Source organism: Diadema setosum, chromosome 5 (genome assembly GCF_964275005.1).
Source record: "Diadema setosum chromosome 5, eeDiaSeto1, whole genome shotgun sequence".
NCBI classification, from domain to species: domain Eukaryota; kingdom Metazoa; phylum Echinodermata; class Echinoidea; order Diadematoida; family Diadematidae; genus Diadema; species Diadema setosum.
The window spans coordinates 28,835,322-28,861,549 of NC_092689.1; the positions used below are offsets into that span (position 1 = coordinate 28,835,322).

Here is a 26,228-nt window from a genome sequence, read left to right on the forward strand (position 1 = left end):
GATGGTCACCTCAAATCTGAGGACAGGATATGATCACATAAATATTGCAAAGGATGACATATACACTGTATTCACTACAAGCAAAACATATCTGAACAACAAAATATTTAGCAGTGGAATTTCTACCCCAGGTTCTGGACAGGAGGGACGGATTCTACCTATGCCACAAAACTTGGTGACAGGAAAGTTCTGATTTGTTGCTTCCGAAACACTACTGCTTTGGTGGTCAAACAATAAACAAACCAACCATTGTTCCGGGGCACGCAATAAAACAAACCATCCATTGTTTTGTTACATATTCCGCATACACTGTACAGGAACAACTCACATCCATGCACGCTGCATCAGCAGGTCCAAATCTGACAGCAGTTTGAGAAATCAAAGTTGTTTTTGCTATGAGAGTCAAATGATGGAACTACCAGGAAGAAAACATGAGAACACTGACAGGTTCAAGTTTGTGGGTGTATCGATCTAACAACACAATTTAACAGGTTCCTACGAGATGGCAAATCAAAGCATCAAGATGACGAAAAGAATACAAATAATTTTCTTTACATTTTTACGATAAAGGAAATATAATCAAGTATTTTTTTTTTCTGTCTTTCACATGGATAGAAAACACAGACTCAACTGTGACCGACATTTACTTTATGCTGACCATGAATGCCACTTGCTGATTGAGATCCCACAGAAATCTCATTTGAAGCCATGGACTTCCACTAAATTCCATCTGCTAAAAACACTCCATGTTTTCCATTCCCTAGATAAAAAACTGCTTAAATCTAAACTGAAACAGATATGAGAACTGCAGATATTCTTGTAAAAGCGTGACAGCCGAAAACTGCTGAAAAACATTCCACATGTATTTCATTCCCTACATGATGGCTTGAATAACTGAAACAGATATGAGAACCGCAGATATTCTTGTTAAAGTGTGACCACATGCGCCCCACTTTCTCTGTATTGTTTTTCCTCACTGCTAACAGAGAAACCACCCTCAGCACTATGTTTGGTCTTGAAATGATGTGATCAGCACATGTCGGCACCATCATACTTTGATATAATTGGCTCATTCGTAGTAAGTACATATCTGTATAAAATGTGTGAGCACATGTGTAAATGTATTCAGTATGCATGTATTTTGTGGGGAAATGGGTTGAACAACCATGATTTTGAAAAGGTGGAACTAGGCTGATGAACTACAGGACATTTATCTCATTTGTCTGTTGAAATTTCATTTTTTTTTTTTTTTGGGGGGGTATACAGTAATGTCAAATGCAATTTCCTTTCATATTTGGAAAACAAAAAAAATCACATTTACTGTTCTTTCGAGTCTAATTCAATCAAGCAATATCAACCTACAAATGTAACACTGTCATGCAGAAACAACCTGATCTTTCTCATTATGGAAGCTGATAATGTAAGATCTATGAGGGAACCTGTACTGTCTTTACGGTAGAATACAAAACAGATCAAATGAAAAAAAAAAAATAGCGTAATTATACTCAAAATGTCAACGGCAAAGAAGAACTCCACTGGGGATAGATCTCTACACATTGACCACATCTTTGCTTATGGCTAAAGGGACGTTCCTTACGAAATTACGAGTGAAAACATCATCCTCGTTACTGTGAGTTTATTTCTTTTTGGGACTTTCATTTTGCAAGCATTGATAAAAAGGCATAAACATCACCATAGTATTTTGAATAATTTGGTGCATATTATGATTTGCAGCAAGCATGGCCTGCCACTTTCTACTGTCCTTTGTCAAAATGTCACCGTTTTTCCATCTCAGTACAAGAAAGATAAAAATGATGAGAAATAATCAGTCAAACCCTGTCCTAAATCCTTCCATAAAACACACATGACTACACTGTAGGTACCTCACAGGGTATATTGCCACTTGGTCTTATACCATGTAGTCTACTCCTGTTTCATCAACCATATGTTTTCTAATGACCATTTGGTCTTAATTGCCACTTGGCCTAATTACTATTTCATCTAATCACCAAGTCAGGCTATGCCCAATTTTGTCTTATATCTACTTGGCCTATTAACGCTTAGTCTACGTCTATTCTAAATAGAACTGGTGGCAATTCAACCATTTCATTAACCATTTCTTCATTAGATGAAATGACAATTAGCCAAGGTGGATACTAGCCCAAATGATCATTAACACCTAATGGCCATTAGACCACATTGATAGTAGAACAAATGGTTTTAGATGTATTGCTGCGTGATGATCTGGGAATAAGACCAACTGGTTTTAGACCAAGTAACTACAAACCTTTTACAAGTTTTTGAAGTTTGCAATACCTATCCACCCACGTACCATAGAAACACTGCACCCAGCGTGCTTGAATAGGTCATACATGTACATTTAAACAAGAAATAAATCATAAAGCATTCACCTAATACTTGGCACATACATAGACATGCACTTGATCCATCTCACAATTACAACGTAAAACAAAAATACATCCAATGCAAGCAAATTGCTTTCCTCCGTGTCGGACTTTCAAAGACCCACATGCATCAATCATCTTCACTGTTAATGCCTCTGAAAGTAAAGTGACGTTGTAAAAGATAAGTTGCTGTTTGTCCTCATACTTTTTGCAATAGAAGCTGACAGAGCGCCATCATTTATCAAGCAGAATAAGAGAATATATATTTCTTTTTCCTATAATTTTGGCATTTGACATGATTCCTGGAATTTCCCTCATGAGCCACTGAGCATCTCAATTGTCTCGCAAGAGTTCCGCTGGAAATTGAGGATGACACAGGATGGCTTGCCATACACCGACGTCAGACAGCTTTCCATACTGAGGACTCCAGCCAGAGAGCACACTTTAGTCCATTACACTGGGGGTGCTGCGGTGAAGACATGGCATTTTCCAAGTTTTGTCAGCATTCCAAGGTGGGGCAGTGGTGCAGAGAATCAGTCAATGAACTTATTCCTCGTTGTCAATCAGATTCCTGCAGACATGACAATATCAAACACAAAAGAGAGAGAACATACAACCATTGAGTTGGAATGGCTAATGTATTGAATGGAAAAAAGACTACTGTTGGCCTTTCTTGTTAGTAGTGGCTTCATCACAAACACTCCATTCAACTTATGTATGTATATATATATATATATATATATATATATATATATATATATATATATATAAAACAATTATAGAATGGGTTCAAGAATGTAGCCAATCATAGAACAGAGGCGCTGAAAAGAGTCACATGTGCACTCTTTATTTTCTTACTAACATGCACGGCCGTGCAAAAAGGGTGCAACGAAAAAGCATAACAGCATAGCGTGTTATCCTATGGGACATTACCGAAAAAGCATGTCACAATGCATACTTATGCAGTGCGCACTCGATCAGTTGTTACAAGCGTGTAGCCCGCTCTCCAACTGCATCACAGTCACAATATTTCCATGAACAACTTCTAGTTCATGTGTGTAGAGTATTTGGAATGAATATCTTTGGACACCTTAGCTTTTGAGCAAGTTCTACATTGATTGTATGTAGCTGATTGGTATTCACCCAAAGTGATCTGTAAAAAATATCAATTTTTTACCCATTCTATAAAACAAATAATGCACAGGTTTAAGCTTGTGACGTTAGCGGAGTTGCAACTCCACTCTCGGGTATACACAATGTCATCCAACATGCACTCAGCTGCGCCTCATGCATGTTTCACCATTGTAAATACCCTCAAGTGCACTGCATCTCCACTAACACTCTCTCACCTGTGCATTATTTGTATACTAACCTACATAAATGGTGATATTCACTCTTGAAATGCACTGAGCAGGAGCACCATTACAAACCGCAAAGTAGAAATGTAGTGAGCATTGATGACATTTTGTCAAAAACAGTATGGGTGCTCATATGAATCCAATAAACAGAACAGCACACAATTTCAGGACAGTTCACTCTGGCATTATATACTGAATCATGTCCACTTTTAGTCACCTCATATATCTATTTGCATCTCACAAAATTATAAATGGCAACAACATGGCAGAAGGCAAAGTATGAAAATACACATGACATTCCTTACTAGCCTCTCACAGCTAGACAATGACATTTAAGAATGACCTCTGACAGTGAGTCTTATCTTTCACCGTTCCTACTCTACTAACATACTGTAAAACCAGAAATTTTTGCTTGCATAAAGCTTTCACAAATTTTGTGAGAAGCAAGGATTCCTTAAAGGAAACCAAAACCAAAAGAGCAATATGGATTGAGTGAAAGCAGCAACATCAGTAGAACACATAAGTGAAAGTTTGAGGAAAATCAGACAATCAATGCAAAGGTTATTAATTTTTAAAGTTTTGGTGTTGTAATGACTGGATAAGGAGACTACTAGAGTTTATGACGTCAGGTGTGGACAACAATATAAAGAAAATAAAAGAAGAATTCCACAAAAATTCATTTTTCATGAAAATTACACATTCCATCAATTTGTTACTGACATATGTTAATAAGGGTAATATCATTCCCCCTGCTTTCTGAAAGAGGTTAGTCAAGGGCTCTTTCATTAAGCTAGAAAAGTGAAAGTATGTTGGATTTTCTTTATATTTTCTTTATATTGTTGTCCATACATGATGTCATAAACTGAAGTAGTCTCCTTACAAATCCAGTCAATATTACACAAAAACTTTAAAAATTCATAACTTTTGCATCGATTGTCCGATTTTCCTCAAACTTTCCCTGATGTGTTCTAACAATGCTTTCACTCAATCCTCATTGCTCCTTGGGTTTTGGTTTCCTTTCACGTAAAATGCATGCCAAGGGTTTTGTCGGTACATAATGCATTCAATGCAAGTTGCAATTTATGGAAGTTTCATGACTCATAAATTGATGATTCAAATACAATATGTATATGAATTATCCTCATCATCAACCTTTCCCATACCTACTAACAATAGACTTAGGCTGGTGGTCCTTTTAAACTGCCTGGCAGGCTTTATGTGTAACAATATGAACTACTTCCAGCCATCAACTTCTCAGACACTTTGTCCTCATGTGAATTGCTTTTCCAGCAAAATGGAAAACATCACAAAATTAGTGATGAGTTGTATTTTTCTATTGTATGCTTGATTATAAATGAAACTTTTTTTGTTTGTTTGTTGTGGTTAGTTTTGTTGTTGTTGTTTTACTCTATTCATCATCAGCTTGAAATCTGTGGATTTTCAGTTCTACCACTTTTTTTTTCTGATCTGACTATTTTGCAAATGACTTTGACTTTGTTGCATACCCTGTACTGATGTTGTGAGAAAAAACAGTCCTAAACAACTAACATGCACAATTAAATATATATTTAGAACCCCTTATTAATCCAAAGAGTGTCTCGCCTGAGTCAAAACAAAACAATTCAAGCAAAAAAATAAAAATAAATAAAGCTCTAAGTGCACAGAAAGGTCAGTGTGCATTCTACTCAGAAAAAAAGAAGGCACAGCAGAATGGCAAGAAAAAAAAATGTTTTAATCTTATCAATTATCAGCATTCATTCCATACATGTGTCATAATAGCTCTATTTTAAACATAATAGCTCTATTTTAAGGTTCCATGAACTCTTTAAAATTTTGATTAAATCAAATGATTATATCTGATCTTTAAGAGAAGTAGATCTTTCATTTTTTTCATTTTGTTGGGATACTAAAGAAACAATAAGAGGTACCTTTAGAAAAGCTCTAAAAAAAGTTCACTCTATTTACCTGTCCCACTTTTCTCACTTCCCTGCAGCATTTAACGACAAATTGTTTCGTCGAGCGATTTCAGAGATTGTAAAAACATTTCTAGGCCCAAGAATATGGAAAAAAACCCAGAAGGGTGCTGTAAATCAATTACACTTTGTTTATCCAATAGCTCCAAATCTAATGTATCTTGACACGGGCAACTATACCTATGGGAAACGTTTAAAAATAAAGCAACACAGGATATGCCATTAATAGTAAGTAGGTGATGATGCAGAGATGGAAGGAGTCCAAGATTTGTTGTACATTAAAAAAAAAATGCAATCATCTTATAGCAGTGAAAAATGAATAGTTACATATTTGAGTATCTAACATTTTAAACTGATCAAACTAAGGCAAACTACATATATTTTTAGTTTTTATTTTTATAAATGTCCATAAATTGATGGGTGAGGATTAACAAATTTCATTTTCCAGGGGCTGGGGGGGGGGGGGGGGGGGGGAGTGGTGGGGTAGGAGGGGGTGGGGTGGGGGATGGGTGCATCTTCAGGAAGTAGCAAATGCTGGTGGCATGATGAATTCATGGAAAACACATTTTCTGCACTAATTTTTCCCCACTCATTCTTTTAAAATGAATCTCTTTTACATTTCAAGACCAGGAATACTGCAGTTCAAATCTTTCTGTAGGCATTTCACTCACCCTAATGCAAGTTTAATTTCCACTCTTTCCCACATTTATAGGCATCTGCAAAAGTACTTGTAAACAATTTTGGCCTTATGAAATGGCAATTTTCCAGCACTTTATCCTACATGCGTCTCATGATTCATCGGAAAATTAGATCAAATCCCCATTTCATACAGGCAAGGTTAACAGCAACCTTTGCTTTGGATGTACTGACTCAATCTAAGCTTAAAGGTAGGGAATCCCATTTGCATGCCTTAAATGAAGAGTTGTATAAATACAGTGGTATGTTGAAGAGAGTATCATTTTAGAAACTCCCATAAAGTATTGAAAGTGGAAGGTAACATTTAGTACATTTTTATTGACCGTTAGATTTTGAATTGAATTTTTTCGGGGCTCATCGTAAATTCCAGTACATTACTAGGCTACCTTTGCAGACCCACGCACTGCATGTGTGTCCATCATGTATATTTTGTGAAGAAAGTTCATCAAAACTTACAAACATTTCTATATACATTCTTGCCACACACTCTATATGTTATTACATCAGCTCTTATACTTTCAGATTTGTGTTTATAGATAAAAAAAATACAGAAGACTGCAACAAAAAGGCTTAAGTGTGGCTGACACACAGAACTACTGAGTAGTTGAGTTTTGTGCATTATTCAAATTGTAGATGTCTGTTGACTTCCAAATTTCTCAGCAGTGGCCTAAACAAGTCCCCTGAGGTTCATATTTAATGTTTTGCTGCATTTTGGGAGGTCTGTAAAAGGTATCCCCTACCTTTAATACCTATCAAAACTGCTGTTCCCATTTTTTTTCAGCAAAAATCATTTGTTGTTGATGTCTCTCTAATGATCTGGGGTATGAGACTACTTGCAGAATAACATTTAAAAAAAAATCTGACAAATCTGAAACATAGTAAAAAAAAAAAAAAAAAAAGGAACGTCTGAAGTGCATTTAACTGTGAATATTTTAATGCATTTGAATTGCCAAATAGTCTGAAAAGTGGAATTTGGACAGAGTAAAAATTGTGAAATCAGATTAAACTCTGTACTCTCACATGACTGAATGATGGAAAACTATCAAAATATGGATATCCTGAAACTTGTGTGATATTTAGACAGCAGAAAGTCCCAAATTGAAGTTCAAAATGTGAACTGGCTGTCCTTCTTATCAAGGATTACACACACAATGACACATGGAGCAGCTGTAATAGATATACAAGGTTAGGAAGTACAGGGAATAGTTCAACAAGTAATGATATTATCACTCAACATTATATCAGCCAAACATAGCAACCATGCATCTTGCCCTAATTCACATTAATACCCCAGGGCATTTGTGTGTGTGTGTGTTATATTTTGTTAAATTGTTGTTTTTTTTTAATTTGACCCACCTTCACCTTTTTTCCCCTCTCTCTCTCTCTCTCTCTCTCTCTCTCCAGGTTTATTGCACCATGCGTGATCAACTGAGTTTCTTTTTCCAGAAAACATCCAAGCACTTCTTCTCCCAGGCTGAATATTACCACACAGGGTTCTTTGCACCAACATGCTGGTTTGCCATCCAAACTCACTATACGATTAAACCGAGAATGCATGAGCACTGGCCTGCTGGGCATTTGGGCAATAGAACGAGAAATAAAAATATATATATTTCTTGTCGTTTTCACACCTCGCAGTGCCCTTTAAATGTAAGCACAAAACACCTATGAGGTGATATTATTCCTGCCAGGAAGTTTGTTCTTCTTCAGCGGTGCAAGAATGCGGGCAACCAAACAGATAAAATCTGATCAACATTGACCAAATAATAAAAAATAAAATATTTCCCTTTTCCTGTATGTGTATAAACTAAACATGAATCCTGCTGGAGGTACAAGGTTATTTGGGTTAGGGGACAGCGACATCACTTCAATAATACTCATCTATCTTTGTTTCCCCTATACTTTATATACATGATTTTGTGTGTGTGTGTGTGTCTTAACTTCTGAGGGATAATAACACATTGCATTTGACCATACACATGCCAATACAATCGTGCTTCTTTGCTTATCAGGCAGGGAACAAAATTTGTCTTCATATATGGCAGGACAGACAATTCTTTTTCTTACAAATATCTGTATGTAAATAAAAACAATGGTGCCTGAAGTTGCTGTAACCCACTATGCGATGCTGGTAAAATCTGCTGAAAAGGTTTTTTGCAGACCAGGGCCCTGTTTCATAAAGCTGTTTGTAAAGTTACACATGACTTTACGAACGACTGGATCATGCAGTGCCAACATGTGTGCCCATTTTTTTCTTACATTTTAATAACAAAGTATACTGTATGTCAATATTTCATCTACATTGGGGCAAAAACACACTTTCAACTTGTAAAATGTGTGTAAACATGTAAGAATAATCATTATTATCAGCAAATTTCAACTTCAGCTATTGAAATTAACAGTGATTAGGAAACCCACTTGGCCTGCCATAGTACCTTGTAAAGTCGTTCGTATTACTTTACAAACAGCTTTATGAAACAGGGCCCAGACGTCCTTGTATTACACCACATTAGACAAGCAGTTGGCATGGCCATCAAGCATCTTATGAAAAACGCTTCTGTGCAACACTTGTTTCACTGCTACCAGTGATGACAGTGACAGTATCTCTGAAGATGTGACAAACATACCATGGGTATTCAATGATGCTAATAATTAGCCCAGCAATGACATTCCAAAATTATGCATCATCTTATTTACTCTGTGATATGATAATGCCAATGATTATGGAAACATTAATGACTGCAACTTAAGTCCTAACAAATGAACAAAAAACAACAACAATCAGCTGTAACTATCATTACAACTAGAGAAGCACTCTGAGAGCACAGACCTCCGCCAAGCATGCAGCTCATTTTCCACCACTAATCTTGTTCTTCCATTAGAGATACTGTATCAGTGATTTCCACCCATATGTTCTTATAGCATTGTGTGCTGAAAGTCGCCCGATTTCCCAATACAGAAGCCTTTGATACGTCATAAACCCTCAGCTGCACGGCGCGCCTCGCCATAGCAGAAACTAGAGCACGCAATTTAGTGCGCACATGCAAACCTCAAATACGCGCAGCCTGAACTCCCAAGTTCATTGACCCTACCTGCCAAAATATCAAAAATCCTTCATAAATTCCCCCAAAATTTTCGGATCACTACCAAAAGTTAATCGTTTGTTACTTGTGTCATTCTCAACATTTCCTGCAAGTTTTATCCCAATCCGTTCACTACTTTTTGAGTTATTTTGCACACAGACAAACTAACTAACTAACGAACAAATAAACAAACCAACAGTAACGAAAACATAATCTCCTCCCTTGGCGGAGGTAATAATAGTTCCCATGTGATTGTATTACTGACAAAGCCATCTGTGCACACTTGCTCCACATAAAAAAATGTTGACATTTTTAAAATATTGTTCTTGCAATTATAATGGGAAAAAAAAAGATACTGTAAAATGTGGCTATCTTCATTACAGCAGTCACCAAATAAAGAGCATGTCATCTGTTGCAAACATCCCAAGTAAGAGCTGATGAAGGACCTTGCGGATTTCGCCCCTCATCGAGGAAGTATCACGTCCATCATTTCACACAATGACTCCAAAGGGTTCCATCTACACCTTGCCCAAGGCTACTGTCAGACATTCCGACCGACAAATTCACGTTCCGACAATGTGCCGGTTTTCGTCTTGTCTTTGATGGAGGGAGCGGACAATGTCTCGAGGATTGTCAGTGGCTTGGGGGATGCTCCCTTGAATGTCATTATCACATCGCAGCGGGGGAAATGGACAGATATATATACCTTTTCGCTTGAGGAGACTCCTTCCCCTCCAAATATTTACAACATACTACTTTGCACTTGCTTTGTCTTTAGAGCACCTGTGACATTAAGAGGCAGACCAACAGAGTAAGAAGGCTAAATTTCTCTGAAGAAAAAAAAATATATATACATCCAATGTTTTCTATACACACATTATACATACAGTGTACAAGGCTTGACACAAACTTTTTTGTTTGGTGGCCCAAATAAATAAAGAGGATGTCATGAATATGCATTTGTACAAAGTGGGTGTGGCCTGTTCGACCCACGTTGGAAAGTTTGATATCATCGGTGGTGGTAATTTGTTTTGTTGTCAGAATGTGTGGCATCATATGTTGTGGAGCCACCAGTATCCCTCCCTTCCGTAATAAGGAGAAAAGATGAAACAGACATAAAGTGAAAATGAAATAATTTACTAAAACATTACAATATCTTGATCAAACATGAACCTTATGTTAAAATTGATGAGTACGATGAAGTGACTCAAACATCAAGTACAGTGAATAAGAAGTCGAAAAGAAAAAATGAAATAACTTAATGAAACGCTAAAATTTTTATAAACCATAGTAATTGTGAGAAAATTGGCAGGTATGATAATAAATGTTAGACAGTTAAGTATATGAAGACCTTTACCATAAAGGTCTTCATATTGACCGATTCTGTGACGCGCTATGTGCATTTTTGGCATGGGCGCAGCCATAGTGGGTGTATCAGCCGACCCCCCCCCCCCCTCCGCACTCCCCCACCCCTCTCCCTACATTAGCACGCGCGCAGAATGAAAAACTGCTTTAGCCAATGGGCGTCTCGTAATTAGTGCGCGAATGCTTGCTTAGTGCGCGAACCTTTGTTACAAGTGCGTGATAAACATGTTGCCCGGGGGTGGGGGAGAGCAGGGGGGGTCGGCTGATACACCCACTATGGCTGCGCCCTGTGCCGTAAAATGTCTGCTGCCCTCAACGAACCCGAATCGGTCAATACTGTCTACCGCACTCAATATTGAATTGAGGCATAAGCAAAACTTTCCACAAAACTGCATGTTCATGAAATAGATCATAATTATGAAACATAAGGGTATCATACAATTGCACCTACTTTTATTATTGAATAAATACAATTTTGCTGTAAGTCAATTGTGTCTCTCCCCTTTCCTGTGTGATCTAAACACATAAAAACAATATACACAGTCACATTTTGTTTTGTTTTGTTTTTGGTGCCCCAATCTACTGTAAAACATATCATTTCTTTAAAAGTGGTAGTCCAACATATATTTCTGGTGGCTCAGACTACCAGGTTACCATTAATGTTGAGTCTTCATGATACCATATCTACACACACACACACACACACACACATATATATACACTGTATGTTCTTTTCTCTTTCTAACTCTGACATCATCGTATCTGACACGATCTCTGAGAAACATTCACTTCTTCCTACTCAATTGTATCTTTCGCTCCAGGGTCTCTGCAACACGAAACAGGATACGCATTAACACAGAATGCTTTAATTTGTCTGAATGGCACGTGACCCCCGCTGATGAGTTTCCCCGAAACTTTCTCTTGCGTTCTTCGGCAACGGGATCATGATAGATCGACATCCCAACCCTCCTCTTGGCAACGAGGTACTCCATCACCCTCCTAGACATTCACAGCGTGCTTCTAGAGACTGCTTCCATCAACAGGTATAACCCGCCTCCCTAACCCCAAGGGTGCCATTACGACCGAGAGATTGAATGCATCCAATGATGCGAGAGGGGTAACGGAAGTGGATGTAGGTCAACTTTCCATTGTGACATGACGATGGAGAGAAATAAAACCATGTTTGTATCTTTGCACGGCTCTCTTACAAGTGGAACTCATACCAACTGGCATGTACGAGGTAATCGCAGACCCAAGAAATTGGCGAACGTTTACCATATTTTCTCATAAGTCAACACCAGGGCCCCGTTTCATGAAACTTGTTATCAATAACAAGTTACGATAGTTGTTATAAGCTACTGAAATCCATGCATCTGATTGGCTGAGAGCAAATTTGTCATAGAAATGTGCCAGTAGTTAGTGATGACAAGTTTCATGAAACAGAATCCAGGTGTACATAGACCCAAGGATGCATCTAGGGTATTTTCATTGCACCATATCTTTATCTATTTTGAGCCTCTCCTCTATCACATTCCTGAACACAAATCTTCCTCATCAACCTCTCGTTTTCAATGTTTCTTCCAACTTACAAACCAACTCACACCCCTCGCCTACCCCACATGACACTGGAGTAATGCAGTCATCATTTTATCATCTCTCGATTTTCTGTATTCACTAACTCTGTTCTGCCTACTTTCACAACTCTGTTCTACCTACTTCTGCTTGTGAAAAGTATTGCTCACTTGACAATAACTCCCTTTAAAACAAGCTATATTTTTTTTTTCTTGTTCTTTTTTTGAGGGGGGAGGGGTCTTTTCTAAAGGCTTACAACATCAGGTCCTTCGGCATTTTAAATAATCTGCATACGTGCTTTACACCTCCCTGAGGCTGTATCTTTACCTTTTTGTCTTCACTTTCCGTCTGTAAGAGCCATACATTTTTGGGTTTTCACAAAGCTGCTTAATGCTGTCACAGTCTTTCTAAAGCATGTATATTTAAATGCCCTGTAAATGTAACCAAATCCACTTTTGTAGAGACGGCTTTCCTTACAATTCCTGCATTTTTGACTCCACATAGCCAGATATCTGTTAATATCTATACAATGCTCTACAAAAACCGAAACCAAGAATTAGAGGGAGGGGAAGGGGAGGGGGAAGGGGGATAAAAAATAAAGAATCCCTGGGAGCACCAGGCAACCTTTTCCCTTCCATATCAAGACCATTCTTTCCCATCGAAGGTATAGCTGAATACATAAATAACAAACGACGGCTCGGGGGGCCCCCTCCGAAGGAGAGATTAGCATTTGATTAAAATGCATTCAGAGCACAACAAGAAGACAGAAGTCTCGCCACTCTCATGATCACCAAATGCTCCACGAGGATGGCAGATCAGGTTTGGAGGAAACCGTCACGCAACATGTCCTTTTCCTTCCCTCAAATGGATGTATTAAAGAAGATGCAAACTCCAGCGACAAGTTGATGCACCTTTGAATTTCATGGCAAAACACAGTATGTTCCCATGCATTCTAATTCCACAGAAAGCTTTGGGGACAAACGAAGCTAGGTGATTCTGCCATTTCTTTTCTTCCGGACATATGTGACCCTGCATCACAAAGCCACCAAAAAGTCGCCAGACATGGGATTTTTTTAGTTAAAGCTTTAAAATGATGCATAACTCAATTAAAATGGACTTTCCTAACCTATCTAAATATTGGAAAGAAAGCACACACTCTGTTTTAAAAGTGTGAACCAAGAAAAGAGGTTCTGAAGTCTAGGGTCTATTCAAGCCTTAAATAATCTTTCACCAAACCGCGCTAGCTATGTAATGAATGGGACAAAAAAAACAGGATGTAAACCACTGGGGCAACAACAATGAAGAGATAATCAGATTAAGATGAAATTGACCATGCTCTATTAACACACCCTGTCCATTATTACTGCCAACTTTCAAAGCAGTGACATTATCCCTTCAAAAGTTATTAGAGGTAAAAGCAAAGACTGTGCAAAGGATTTTCAAGAAATGAAAGGGGGCCTCTATGACATACCTGATCTCACTATTCTACCAAAAAAAAAGGACTGTAGAAAAACTGCTGAAAACACACTTTCCCATTCATTTTATGATCCCAAACTTAGTACTAATGTAGAAGAATAAGTCTTTCAGAAAATACAAAAAAAAAACACCCCAAATTAACTTGCTTGACCCATTTCACCTTTTTTTTGAGTCCTCACAGAAGATTAAGGGGTGCAATTTTTTTGTTGGCTTTGTGATGCATGGTCACATATGTAAAATGAGTCTTCACATCATCAGTCAAGATCCTTTATGGGTAGTTTCAAGTTGCCCTTTGCAAATGATTAATCTTGTGTATGTATGTACGTATCTATGATGATTCAGCTAAACATTCAATCATTTATGTAGAAATTTTGCAGAATTTAATCATTTTTCTTTGGAAGGGGGGAGGGTGGTGGGAGCAAATTACGCATTCAATCAAAGTCTGTTCCACATCCCCCCCCCAAAAAAAAAAAAAATGTTTCAAAGAACATTTAACAATGGTCTTGCTCATAAATTTAAAGTAGGTTTTGTTATGAGAGTTCTCTTTTGCAAATAAGTTCTGGAAAGGTTAACTAGGCAAAACAAAAAACAAACAAAAAACAAACAAAAAACAACAAAATTTTATTCACTTAAGAGATGAGCGAAAGAAAAAAAAAATACAATACGCCAAGACTTTATGTGAAGAGCTGGTGTCAAAACATGTCCTAATCCACTGTCTTTTATAATGGCTTTCAATTTATTTCAATATACATTTGGAAAGGAAAAATATCACTTCACATTTTCTTTCAGTTCTTATCACATATTGATGTTTTTAGTTTACAAGCTGCAAGTTTTGTGCTGGAAATCAATAATGCCTAAATCCTTTTCCCTGTCTTAAATCATAAACACTTGCATACTGCATTGGGGACTCAACGTGACGAAATTCACTGTGAAGTTATTTAGGAGGGGCTTGAACAATGCTTGACAGGAAAAAAAACACACACACACACACCAGGGTCTCATAATGATAATGATAATAATGATGATAATATTGATGGTAATAATAATAATAATAATGATAATAATAATAATAATAATAAAAATTAGTAATAATAATAATAATAATAATAATAATTATTATTATTATTATTATTATTATTATTAATATTATTATTATTATTATTATTATTATTATTATTATTATTATTAAAAAACACACACACACACACCAGGGTCTCATAATGATAATGATAATAATGATGATAATATTGATGGTAATAATAATAATAATAATGATAATAATAATAATAATAAAAATTAGTAATAATAATAATAATAATTATTATTATTATTATTATTATTATTATTATTATTATTATTATTATTATTATTATTATTATTATTATTATTGTTATTATTATCATTATTATTATTATTATTATTATTATTATTATTATTATTATTATCATCATCATTATTATTACACTAATAATAATAATAATAATAATGACAATAATAATAATGATAATAATAATAATAATAATAATAAATAACGGAACAGTTGGAAGAGCAACTTCTTCTAGCAACAGTCAATCCAAAACATGGATTCTTGTCACGACCGTGGCACTTCCCATTGCAGCAGGGGATGCTATAAGAACTTTTCTTGGAATGGGGGCCCAGGTCATCAACCCAAGATGTGAACCAATTACAATGTATTTAGGACAGGGTGACATTATGGCTACATTCCAGTCACGTTTTAACATCCAGGGACCTGATCATCTACGTTTCCATTACCGCCAAACAGAATGCAAACACCCTCATCAACTGCACATATTATCAATTGGAAATGACATATGTATCCTGAAAAGTGCATCAGCATGATGTGGATGTTTATAGGAAATGTTGTCTGGCTACATTTCTGGTCCTTTCAAAGGCAGTATGATGTGTTCATACATATTTTGGGTCGATAATTGTATGATCTATATTGAAAACATTTGCACCACTCTCTTCACCTAACTTTACGACCCTTGCATGATTTTTGCATACAACGACATACTCTGGAAAGCAAATGCCGAAATCATAACTATCACAATTTACCATTTTGCTTTAATAGTGTGTGGTCTGTAATATATGTCTATATACTGTAAAATCAGAAATGTTCGCATGCAGTTTAATTTCGTGAGTGCCAAGATTCGCAAAATTAAAATGCATGCGAAAGTTCTTGTCTACACTGTATGCACTCAATGCCAGTGGCAATTCGCGAAATTTCATGTCGCAAAAAAGGCCGCCGGCTCTAATTCGTGAAAATTTCAAGCCTCAAATATATCATGTTTTACAGTATTTTCTGCACCTTTAATTGTGTATGTGCATTATCATTATTATCTTTGGAGTCAAAAGGGGCCTATTATCTTTACCTGAATATCTCACCTTTTTCAATCACGAATGACAAAATATAACTCTGATCTTGATACTTTTTAAACTTTATAACGGTGGCAACACAGCAGTGTGTACTATCACATGACTTGCAAATGATTGACAAATTGCCCTTCATCGACATAAATAAACCCAGATGACTCAGTGTTTGAGAAATGACTATGCTGAGAATCATGGGCACACATAGTCAGGTGGGATTTGAACCCACAACCTCCTGTTTGCTAGACAGATGTCACATCCACTAGACTACTGAGCTTCTGCCCGATATCCAGTGATGGTTTTGATCTCTTACAGCAAAACAGAGCTAAACAGAATAGATCTGGAAAAAGCTATGTACAATGCATTTCTCCTTAGCCCTTTGAGGATGGGCTGATTTTGCTACAACACAAGTTTCCCATAGACACCAGCCCGAGTATACCCAGGACTCGTCCTCAATGGGTCGATAGTACAGATACTGCATCTGAACAACATACAGTGTGCATTTACTGGAAGTATACAGGCTGATTAATATGTATTCAAACAAAACACTAACACATGCAATCAGACCAGCCTTTAAAGACTGCCAAAGGGAAACATAAAATGTGGTCTCTGCATACAGGTGGACTTTCTGGTTCTGATATGGCAGTCATTTTTACACAGAGATTCTCAAGGCTCCTCAGACATCATGATACATACATGTCAATGCACATACACTGTACCGTCGACACAAGCACCAAAACATCACACAACTACTGCAACCTCAAGTACCTTCATGCACAATTGTATCTTTATAGTTTGCTTGACACAGATGTCTGTCTGAAAACTTGTCAATCACACCGACTTTGCATTCATCACTGTTTGTTACAATCTGATTTGGGTTTTTTCCCGTTGTGCCCGCAGGAAGTGGTTGTATACATGATTCGGCCATCTTAAGGAAGCAGGGCCGGTCGTTCCTGGCTGAGTTATGCCGAGGATCATGTAGTGCATATATTCTTTCTGATACGATTTCTGCATGGATTTTTTTTTTTTTCACAGCAGGCTCTGGCAAAAAGATGGTCGTCATATACAGGTGGTTGCAAAGTACAGTAAGTAAATTAATTCCTCCACGTTTCTCTTATTATTAATATTTCAGTGATAACTTAATGGGAAAATTTGAACTATTAAAGGTCATATATTCCATGGGGCACAAGATATGAAACCATTATGGGCAAGATGAATCAAACTGACCTCAATCTTTTCTCCAGTGCGTTGAGGGGCTGCTTGCTGACGAAGCGAGAGAAGTGGTCAAGTATGTTGGGAAAGCGGCCAAGTGGCCTGGCAATGGCTGCATCGCTGACCATACAGATCGCTTGGGCTATCAACTGGACACTCTCGACCCTGCAGAATAGAAATCAGAGTGAAGGGGAGAAAAAAAAAGGACTTATTTACCAGCCAGCATTAGAAATTCAGATATCTGGCATCCCCCATACTCATGCAAATAGAAAAACGGTGTGAAGCTATAAATAAATCATATTAGCAGCTTACATACATCCATTTACCGGTACTTGAAGCACTTCAACAGTATCTAGGACCTTTTTCATAAATATTGGCAAATTCATGACAGTCAGCTTATCATAATTCTTCCATCAATGTTTAAAGTCAAAATTTAATAGTATGTCAAGTTCAGTATTTAAGTATCATATCTATTCAATTTTAACACACTTCAGACTGAAAGAAACTCTTTTGAACATTTGTAGTTTCTTCCTTTTCCCAGCTTTGTCCACAGTAGCTAGCAATTTAACCCATCGAGGACAGACTGATTTTGCTACAACACACATTTCCCATAGATGCTTGCCCGAGTATACTCGAGACTCGGCCTCAACGGGTTAAGTAATATTCCACTTTTGCAGTGCTACATGCACTTGTGTGCTGTGCTACAGGTGAATACATATGGACATGATGACACGAATAACATACATTTATATACACTGGTACACAAAACAACATAATTTGTTAATGCGTTCTCTTTAATTTCCTTTTTATCCAGCCCAGCATGAAAGAAGCAAATACAAGGGTACACACACATCTGACACAAAGCTTTGAAAACTGGCTATAGGGTTCACTGTGCACTCTACTGACATGATTTCTACTGACTGACATGTCCAATAGCTACGGAATGTAATTTCTAAACGCACAGAACATGCCTCAAAAGGATAGATTCATCACTTGAATGGATTCGTTTCTCTTCTCGTTACATTGATGTCTCCCTGAAGACAACAAAGTTCTATATGAGAACAATCTTATGCCACATCGCTCTCAGAGAAGCACTGCATAAAGTGCATGGTTTAGTGCCAATACATACAAAAGCTGCAGTCACACTGGCAAAAGATCGAGAAGTTTAAGATCACAATCTTTAAGATCTCAAAGTTATGGCAGTGTGACCGCAAATTCCCCACAAAACTTCTCGCAAAACTTCCCACTCACACTAGGGATATTTCCCTCACCTCTGCAAATGTCTTGATCTTTTGCCAGTGTGAACGCTTTTTTGTGTGTGTTCAGACTGGAATATTGCTAATATACTGTAAAACCAGAAATTTTTGCATGCATGAAACTTTCACAAATTTCATGAGGAGCCAAGATTCGGAAAAGTAAACACAAAAGTTTTGTCAACACAATAAAATGAATACCAGTCAGCAATTTGTGAAAGTTTCATGCTGCAAAGAAGGCCATCGGCTCCAATTTGCAAAAGTTTCATGCCAGAAATGTTCCTAGCTTTACAGTAGGCCTTAAATTCATATACTTGTTATACAACATTTCTGTTTTGTTGTTGAACTTTTTTAATGAATAAAATGAATTGCTTCACAGCAGAAATTGGAGTCATTAATAAAACAGAAGTGGGAAGACATACATGTAAAAATATTCAATGGCATTTATGGTTTTCTCTGGATCCTTAATCACATGGAAATCAGCAATTTCTCTTTAACGATGCAAAAAGGAACATCAATCTCACTCCTATAGGCCTATTTGTATCCTATGACAAAAATTAGCATAAAAATTGGCTAAAATGAGGCAAACGATTCCACTGGGGAGACATCTCCTCCTAGCCATTCTCACCCTTCCCCCTAGGAAACAAAAAACAAAGAAAAAATACGAAAAGAAAAGAAAAGTCAATTAAAGGGAAGATGGTGGTGAATGAGCTGCTACAGAAGAGATGCAAGACAGTCACATTCACCCAGTTTTTCGCTCACCTCTCCTACAAAAACTCTCAGTCCTCTTTTTTTCAGCCTCTGGCTCAATAACAACACAGCCTCGCTCCAAGGCACTGGGGAAAAGAATTAATCTTCTCTTTCTTTCCGCTCTCTCTGTGTGGGTTGCACCCTATCTACAGTGCAATGGCGAGGACAGCGCCAGAAGGGTGCTCGAGTGACAATCTCAATAAATTATCACCATGAGTCCCTGCAAAAATGCATGCGGCCCTGATTTGCCAGCTTGACACTATCAAGACTTTGGGGCAAGTGGATGGATCTGGTTCAGCGGCTGGCCATGATTTTGAGATCGGACCTGCAGTCACATTTCGTATGTCACGGACAGGATCTCCACAAAATATCATTGAAATTATGGAAGTGTAGGGGCAAACACTGTGTGCATTTTTGGACAACTGACAGTCAACAGAGATATTCACTCTTATGCAACATTTCAATACTATTTGCTCAAAATATTGAGACAAAAATGTTCACATCTTGTGTCCTTACAAATATCAGAGCCTGCTGATTGTGTGAATGGAGTCTCTGAAAAGAATCAATTTCTAATTGTGTTTGGCTCTGGTGTCATACTCATGTCATATTCATGCCAAATTAGGGAATTAAGAAACTTTCTGTATTTCAGCATAGGAAAGTTATACAAGCACTGCTGAATCTTGTGTGTATAGAAACACAAAGTCATACATTCAGACAACAACAAAAAAAAAAAGGAGAAGAAATCAATTCCATGCACAATGAAATATAATGATGGCTGCAGATTAAACTGTTAAGCTATAAGGATGTAATAGTGCCTCCAGGCAGGATACGAATGCCTTAAATATTATGCATTATTAAATAAACATGCTAAAAACAGAACTGACGGTATGATATGACTCCTTTCAATAAATAAAGAGCAACTCTTGACTGAAGTATTTCATTTCGTGCATTATTCTCATGCCAATCGACACACTTAATTCCTGTGTATACATATAGTATGTGATGGCTCCAGGTTTATGACAGTTAAACAAACAAGATTCCATGTGACCTGATAACATTATCATCACATGATTACCAGAAGGGCACAATGATCAACAAATATTAAAAACAAGGCTACAATGCCCTTTTGCCGTTCAACTTAGAAAATGAAAAGCACTTTATGCTGCACATACAATGTACAATTCAGTACAAATTTACGGCTCATTCAATTTTCACTCAAAATTGAAATCAGTGCAAATATCAACCCAGCAATGTACGTCTGTCAAAATCATCATGTATCTGAGATCAATTACAAACCTTCACTATTAGAAGCCTCATGGAACTGATTCACTTTCAATTGACAGATTGGCACATACAGGAAACATTTCCCAGTGCGACTTGAATATTCCCTATCTGAACTGATACGAGAGTATACAGTAATAGCCTTGATTTGAGTTACACTTGCATGTTGCGCTCACACTCTAAAGAATTAAAGCCTGATTTCTTGAATGGTGTTGGGCAGTTGTACAGTGAGGGGATTAATACAGTCTGTGCTGTAAAACTGTTGTGTGGGTGTCTCATGCAGAAATATATGGATGCTCAGTGTAATGAACAACACCCTGAATTATTTATATGAAATGACAATGCCACAGTATAAAAGTGTTGTCAGTGTCAGTGTCATGACATTTTACATTTTAAGAAAGGAGATCCCTCTCTGACCACATGGTAGTTGTACAAAGCTTTGAATATATAACAAAAATTAAACTAAACATTAAGGCATTCAACTGCTCATTATAATGCATCATATTGTTCGATTCAAACTGTCTGTTGTGTAATCTTGATACTAACTTAACTAGATGAATTACCTAGTTCTCCATGTATTTATAATGTTTACATTTTATACACACAGTAACATCATACACATTAATGAGAATGTGAACCTTCATATTTCTGATTTTTCGAATTACAGTCCGACCTCTAATGTCCAGATATGTCGGGATCGGCGCTCATCCGGATAAGTGATTTTGCCGGATATAGGAGACCAAATGTTTAATACACACAGCTGCCTACCCAATGGTAGCTACATGCATGTATTAGTTTTGCGTGAACATGTCACATCCTCGTCAGCTGTCTGCTTTCAGAATTTTCTGATAATTTGCTCAATGAACGATCACCTGTACCGTGCCCTGATTTCCCGAAAAAAAATTCTGTCAATGTTCTTGCTGTGATTTTGGGGTAGTCAATGTCTGAATGGATGTTATTTGGATGAAAACTTGATGTGAATGTACATTAATTATTTGGGGAATAATATGTAATTCATATGAGTTTGTGCAGGAATTTTGTCTGAGTTTGGAATCACCCTTTTCCCTGTAATCATTAGATTGAGAAAAAAAAAATCACTGCGAGATCACGTTAGGTCAAACGGAGGTCGGATAGGAGAGGTCGGACTGTACATTACTGCTATAAATGTACAGGGACAAAAATATCCATCTGAAGCTATTATAGAGAGGGAAAGAGATTGAGAGAAATGCACGGAGAAAGTGAGAGAGAGTGAGAGAGACATCGTATGTGTCTTTAAGTTCACTCCCAAGATAGTGCAAACAACACACACATGAAATGTACCCGCTCCCACATATCAACAGATCCTCAAATTTCAATCACAGTCTGAGAAAACTAACATCCTGTATGAAGTGTACGCTTTTAGACAAAGGCACTTTAGACAGGGGTCATCACCACAAGTTGACCTCACTTCCTCTACTGCACTTTTGTTTTACGGTAAAAAATGATGAAATGTTATTTATCGCAGCAAACTTCAGTCAAGAGCCAATTTTTCCACATTAAAGGCTGCATATCCCTTTTTGCAAATGTCACCAAATGTGCATGGTTGAAGAATAATGTTTCCCAACATCATGTTTGAAATCGCACAGTATAACACACCGCAGAGTCTATCAGAAATGGGAACTAACCCCATGTCACAAGAGAATACACTCCTCTTTTGTACCGAGAATATCTGAATGGTTGGAAGTTTTTCAGGGTCCTGATAAATTCCCCCTCCATCATAAAGAACTTTCCCAGTTTTATTATTCTGAGGTAAGGTCCAATTACCTTCTTCTAGAATATATACCAGCTTATGAAATGAATCAAATTCTCAGCATTGCAAAAGGGACACACAACCTTTAAAGAACAACAATGAATGGGATGTAGTGTGCAATGTGTGTATGCAGTGTTCTTCTACATAACATTATAGCCCTGAATGTCTTGGCATCAAATGGAACCATGTTCTCATGAACTGAATACCAGGTACGTGACATTCATCACCAGTCTATCAGTTGCCAATTAACGCAAATGACTTGACATACTGAAAATGAATATCAGTACTCTCTGGTATATAAATCTCCTGACATTTAAAGATCATGCAATGCTATTGGCTTTGCAAAAGTTCATGGGCTCTTCTTCCTTGACAGAAAACTGAACAATCCAGGCACTAAATCTTGCTTCCATGAGCCTCAAATCATATGGAAGCATCATCAGTTCATTCTATTGTCCTAGCATGGTAGCAAAAACACACAAAATTTAACTTGGCATTAAAGTGAAATTGGAGAAAGACAACAGGAGCAGGTTTTCTTTTTCAAGTTTAAGTCAGGTTTGAAATGCAGTATTTCTAAGCTTTCAAATTATATAATTTATACTGTATGTAACTCATCAGAATAGTATGTTTTTTCACCAACAGAAATAAGTGAAAAGGAAGAACAAAAGGAGAGAATCCAATTTGAAGCATTGCCATCATTAAGAAAAAGGGCTTGGGAGTTCAGGGACCACTGAAGTGAACTGACTTTTAAACTGGTGCACAATTATACAAAGAAGGGAGTTAGAACTCCATAGTAACTGCAATAAAGAGTATTATCACAATATCCTGAAATCTGGCTTTGTCAGAATGTGCATTTGAACATTCTATTATTACAGTATCAGTGCTTCTACTGGTAGTGTTCAAAAATCTTTTCTACATTTTCACAGACAATGTACACTGTCATTTGCCCAAATGAGAACATATTGAGAAAAACAAACATGTCAGACTGAAGAACTAGGGTACCCCTCCCCCCCCCCCCAAAAAAAAAAAAAAAAATAAGCCCTGTCATAAATAGGACTTTTGCTGCATTTCATGTTTCCAAAGAGAAGATTGACATAAAAGGATTACTCCCTCAGAAAATCCAAGACTGAAAATCTTTATGGTAATCCATACCTGCCAACATTTCAAGATGAAATATCTTACTCGTGGATTGCAAAAATCTTATTTTATATATATGCAAACTGAAGTCAAAAATCTTACTTTCGGTCAAATCTTCAGAAAATACACATGAAAGGTATATCTAAATATTTTTTAAAAATCTGATTTCTCTGACAGAAAATCTGATTTTGCTATCTTTAACGTAAAAAATCTTACTGAATCTGATAAAATCTTACTAGTTGGCAAGTATGGTAATCCCGCATGAAATATATTTTCATATCTACCTGGATATTGACCCAGGATGTGATTTTTCTATCTTTTTATTTCTTTTTCTTTTTTGGGGTGGGGGGTGGGGGGGGGGGGGAGTGGGTTTGACATTTCATGATGCAAGGTCACAAATGCTAGAAGACTCTAAAAATACCTATGGCAAAGCATTCAGCGAGTGGGAAGAGTGATGATGATGACACCGTAAGTCCTGTATCACTTTCTCGTCACCTGCGGGAGTTCGAAATTCGATTGTTGACTCTCCCTTTTCCACCGCGCAATGTTCGGCAAATTGGCTGCCCACTTGTCGCCGCTGCACAAACACCGAGGGGTCTGCACACACAAGAGAGACGCTTACGCGCACCTGTCAAGGTGCGAATGAAGAAAAGGCCAGAGTCAACAGCAAGTCCATTTGCAGGTGCAAAGGCGGTCCCACTGGCCGGACTCCATTCACACCACCTGCCGGTGTGAAATGCCGACGACAGTGCCACAACCGTTTACAGCACAATGGAGCAGTGTCCAGGTCTGTCTACAATACTGTCTCCAGCCCACACAGTCTGTTTGCCAACTATTGCATGCCTTTATATCTCCTCGGGGGGAACAACTGCACATTGCACATACAGGCATGAGTTCATACTACTTGTTATGGACAATTTCTTGGAAATTCACCAAAAAATAAAAAAGACTTGCTCAACTCTTTCAACAAAATTCTGACACTTTTAATACACATCAAGAAATGGTTGAATACAGTGCAACTTTGTGAGACTTTTAATGATAGGCAGACTATACAACTGTATACTCTCAAAGCTCACCAGTATCATTTAACTACCACCACCACTAAAAATAAATATATAGCGTATAAGAATACATGAATACGGAAGACATTACATAACATTAATAGTCTAAAATGTAAACGCGTATTTCATGATCATTTAGGTTCTCGTTCGGAATTGCTGGACTCTTTGAGCAAGGTGATTTATGCCATCAATGAGCAAGACTAAAGTTGCAGGGTCATCACAACAAAGCACAAACAAGATACTGTAAAACAAGGAGTGTTCACATGCATTTGAATTTCGTAAATTTCGCAAATTTCGCGAAAGCCGTGATTTGCGAAACTAAAATGCAGGCAAAGGATATCATCTACACTATAAGCATTGAATGCCAAAGGCACCTCGCGAAAATTTCATGTAGTGAAAAAGGCCGTCGGCTCCAATTTGTGAAAATTTCATGCCGCTAAAATATCATGTTTTACAGTAAATGCCGCATTCATATTGGCTCTTGAATTTCAGCCGTGAGTGAAAGATGCAGGGTCCTCACGAAAAAACACAAAAACGAGACTGGTGAAATCGTCGACAAGTTTCAAGGCAGGAATAAACTGTGCTGCATTTTCATCCAAAATGTCATCCCATTGTTCAATCACCTGAATTTGTAACTTCAAGTGGAAGGTTTCCAAAAGTCCTTCCGCTGTATTGACAAGTTTAATACAGAGCCTTCTTTACATGATCTGATATCATGCATTGTAGTTTGTTTTCTCAAGCTTTATACACTGTACTATCCAATCTGGTGTAGTAGAGCTATGATCAGTTTGGTGGACTACAATCGGAGACAACCTAGAAAAGTAACAAAGAATCTATTCTGGAAAATGCCGTCCGAGTATTTCTTGCCTTGGGGGAAGCTTACTAATAGAGGAAAAGACAGGGTTCTTTGCATCCATCCAAAAGCACTTTGTATCTGTGTGCAGTACATGTATGTTCTGGCCACACTTCCTTTACATCTAGGACGATGTAATTCGGTATGCACATGTTTGCAAATCCTAGGATGAGGATGAGGACTAGTTTTGCTGATGTCTCTTATTCTGTCCAAAGGAGGTTTGAATTCTTGGAAGATCCACTGGATGCTAAGAGTTCGCATACTTACAGACAAACCCTCTCCATGCAATCTCCCTCGAGGGTATAGATCAGACATAGAACTCGCTAACATCAAGGGTGCATTGCTAAATCAGAAATATATGTGTTATCTTCCCAAAGTCATGCTCCCGATGCTTTCTACATTGCACACAGCAACGCATCAGATGAGAAACTGTTTTAATAGCCTTATAAGGAGGCCTGCTACTTATTTTATACCTGAATTGCCCAATGCCATACCATCACACACCCTAACTCGGATAGCATCAGTGAGGTATTGGTTGCTAACAAACCAGTTTTCCTGCAAATCTGTTCTTGATTG

The 26,228-nt window shown here is 37.4% G+C and overlaps 1 protein-coding gene across 1 annotated transcript in view; it reads right to left on the reverse strand.

Annotated features, from left to right (window-relative positions):
• Nucleotides 1–208: 208 nt before the first annotated feature.
• LOC140229254 (protein PAT1 homolog 1-like) overlaps nucleotides 209–26,228 on the reverse strand; it is a 59,013-nt gene continuing 32,993 nt past the window's right edge. The window contains exons 16-17 of the mRNA XM_072309532.1: nucleotides 17,547–17,696; nucleotides 209–2,976 (exon numbers count right to left, since the gene is read on the reverse strand). Of these exons, the coding sequence (XP_072165633.1) occupies nucleotides 2,952–2,976; nucleotides 17,547–17,696 (175 nt within the window). The 3' untranslated portion in view covers nucleotides 209–2,951. The remainder of the gene's footprint in view (nucleotides 2,977–17,546; nucleotides 17,697–26,228) is intronic.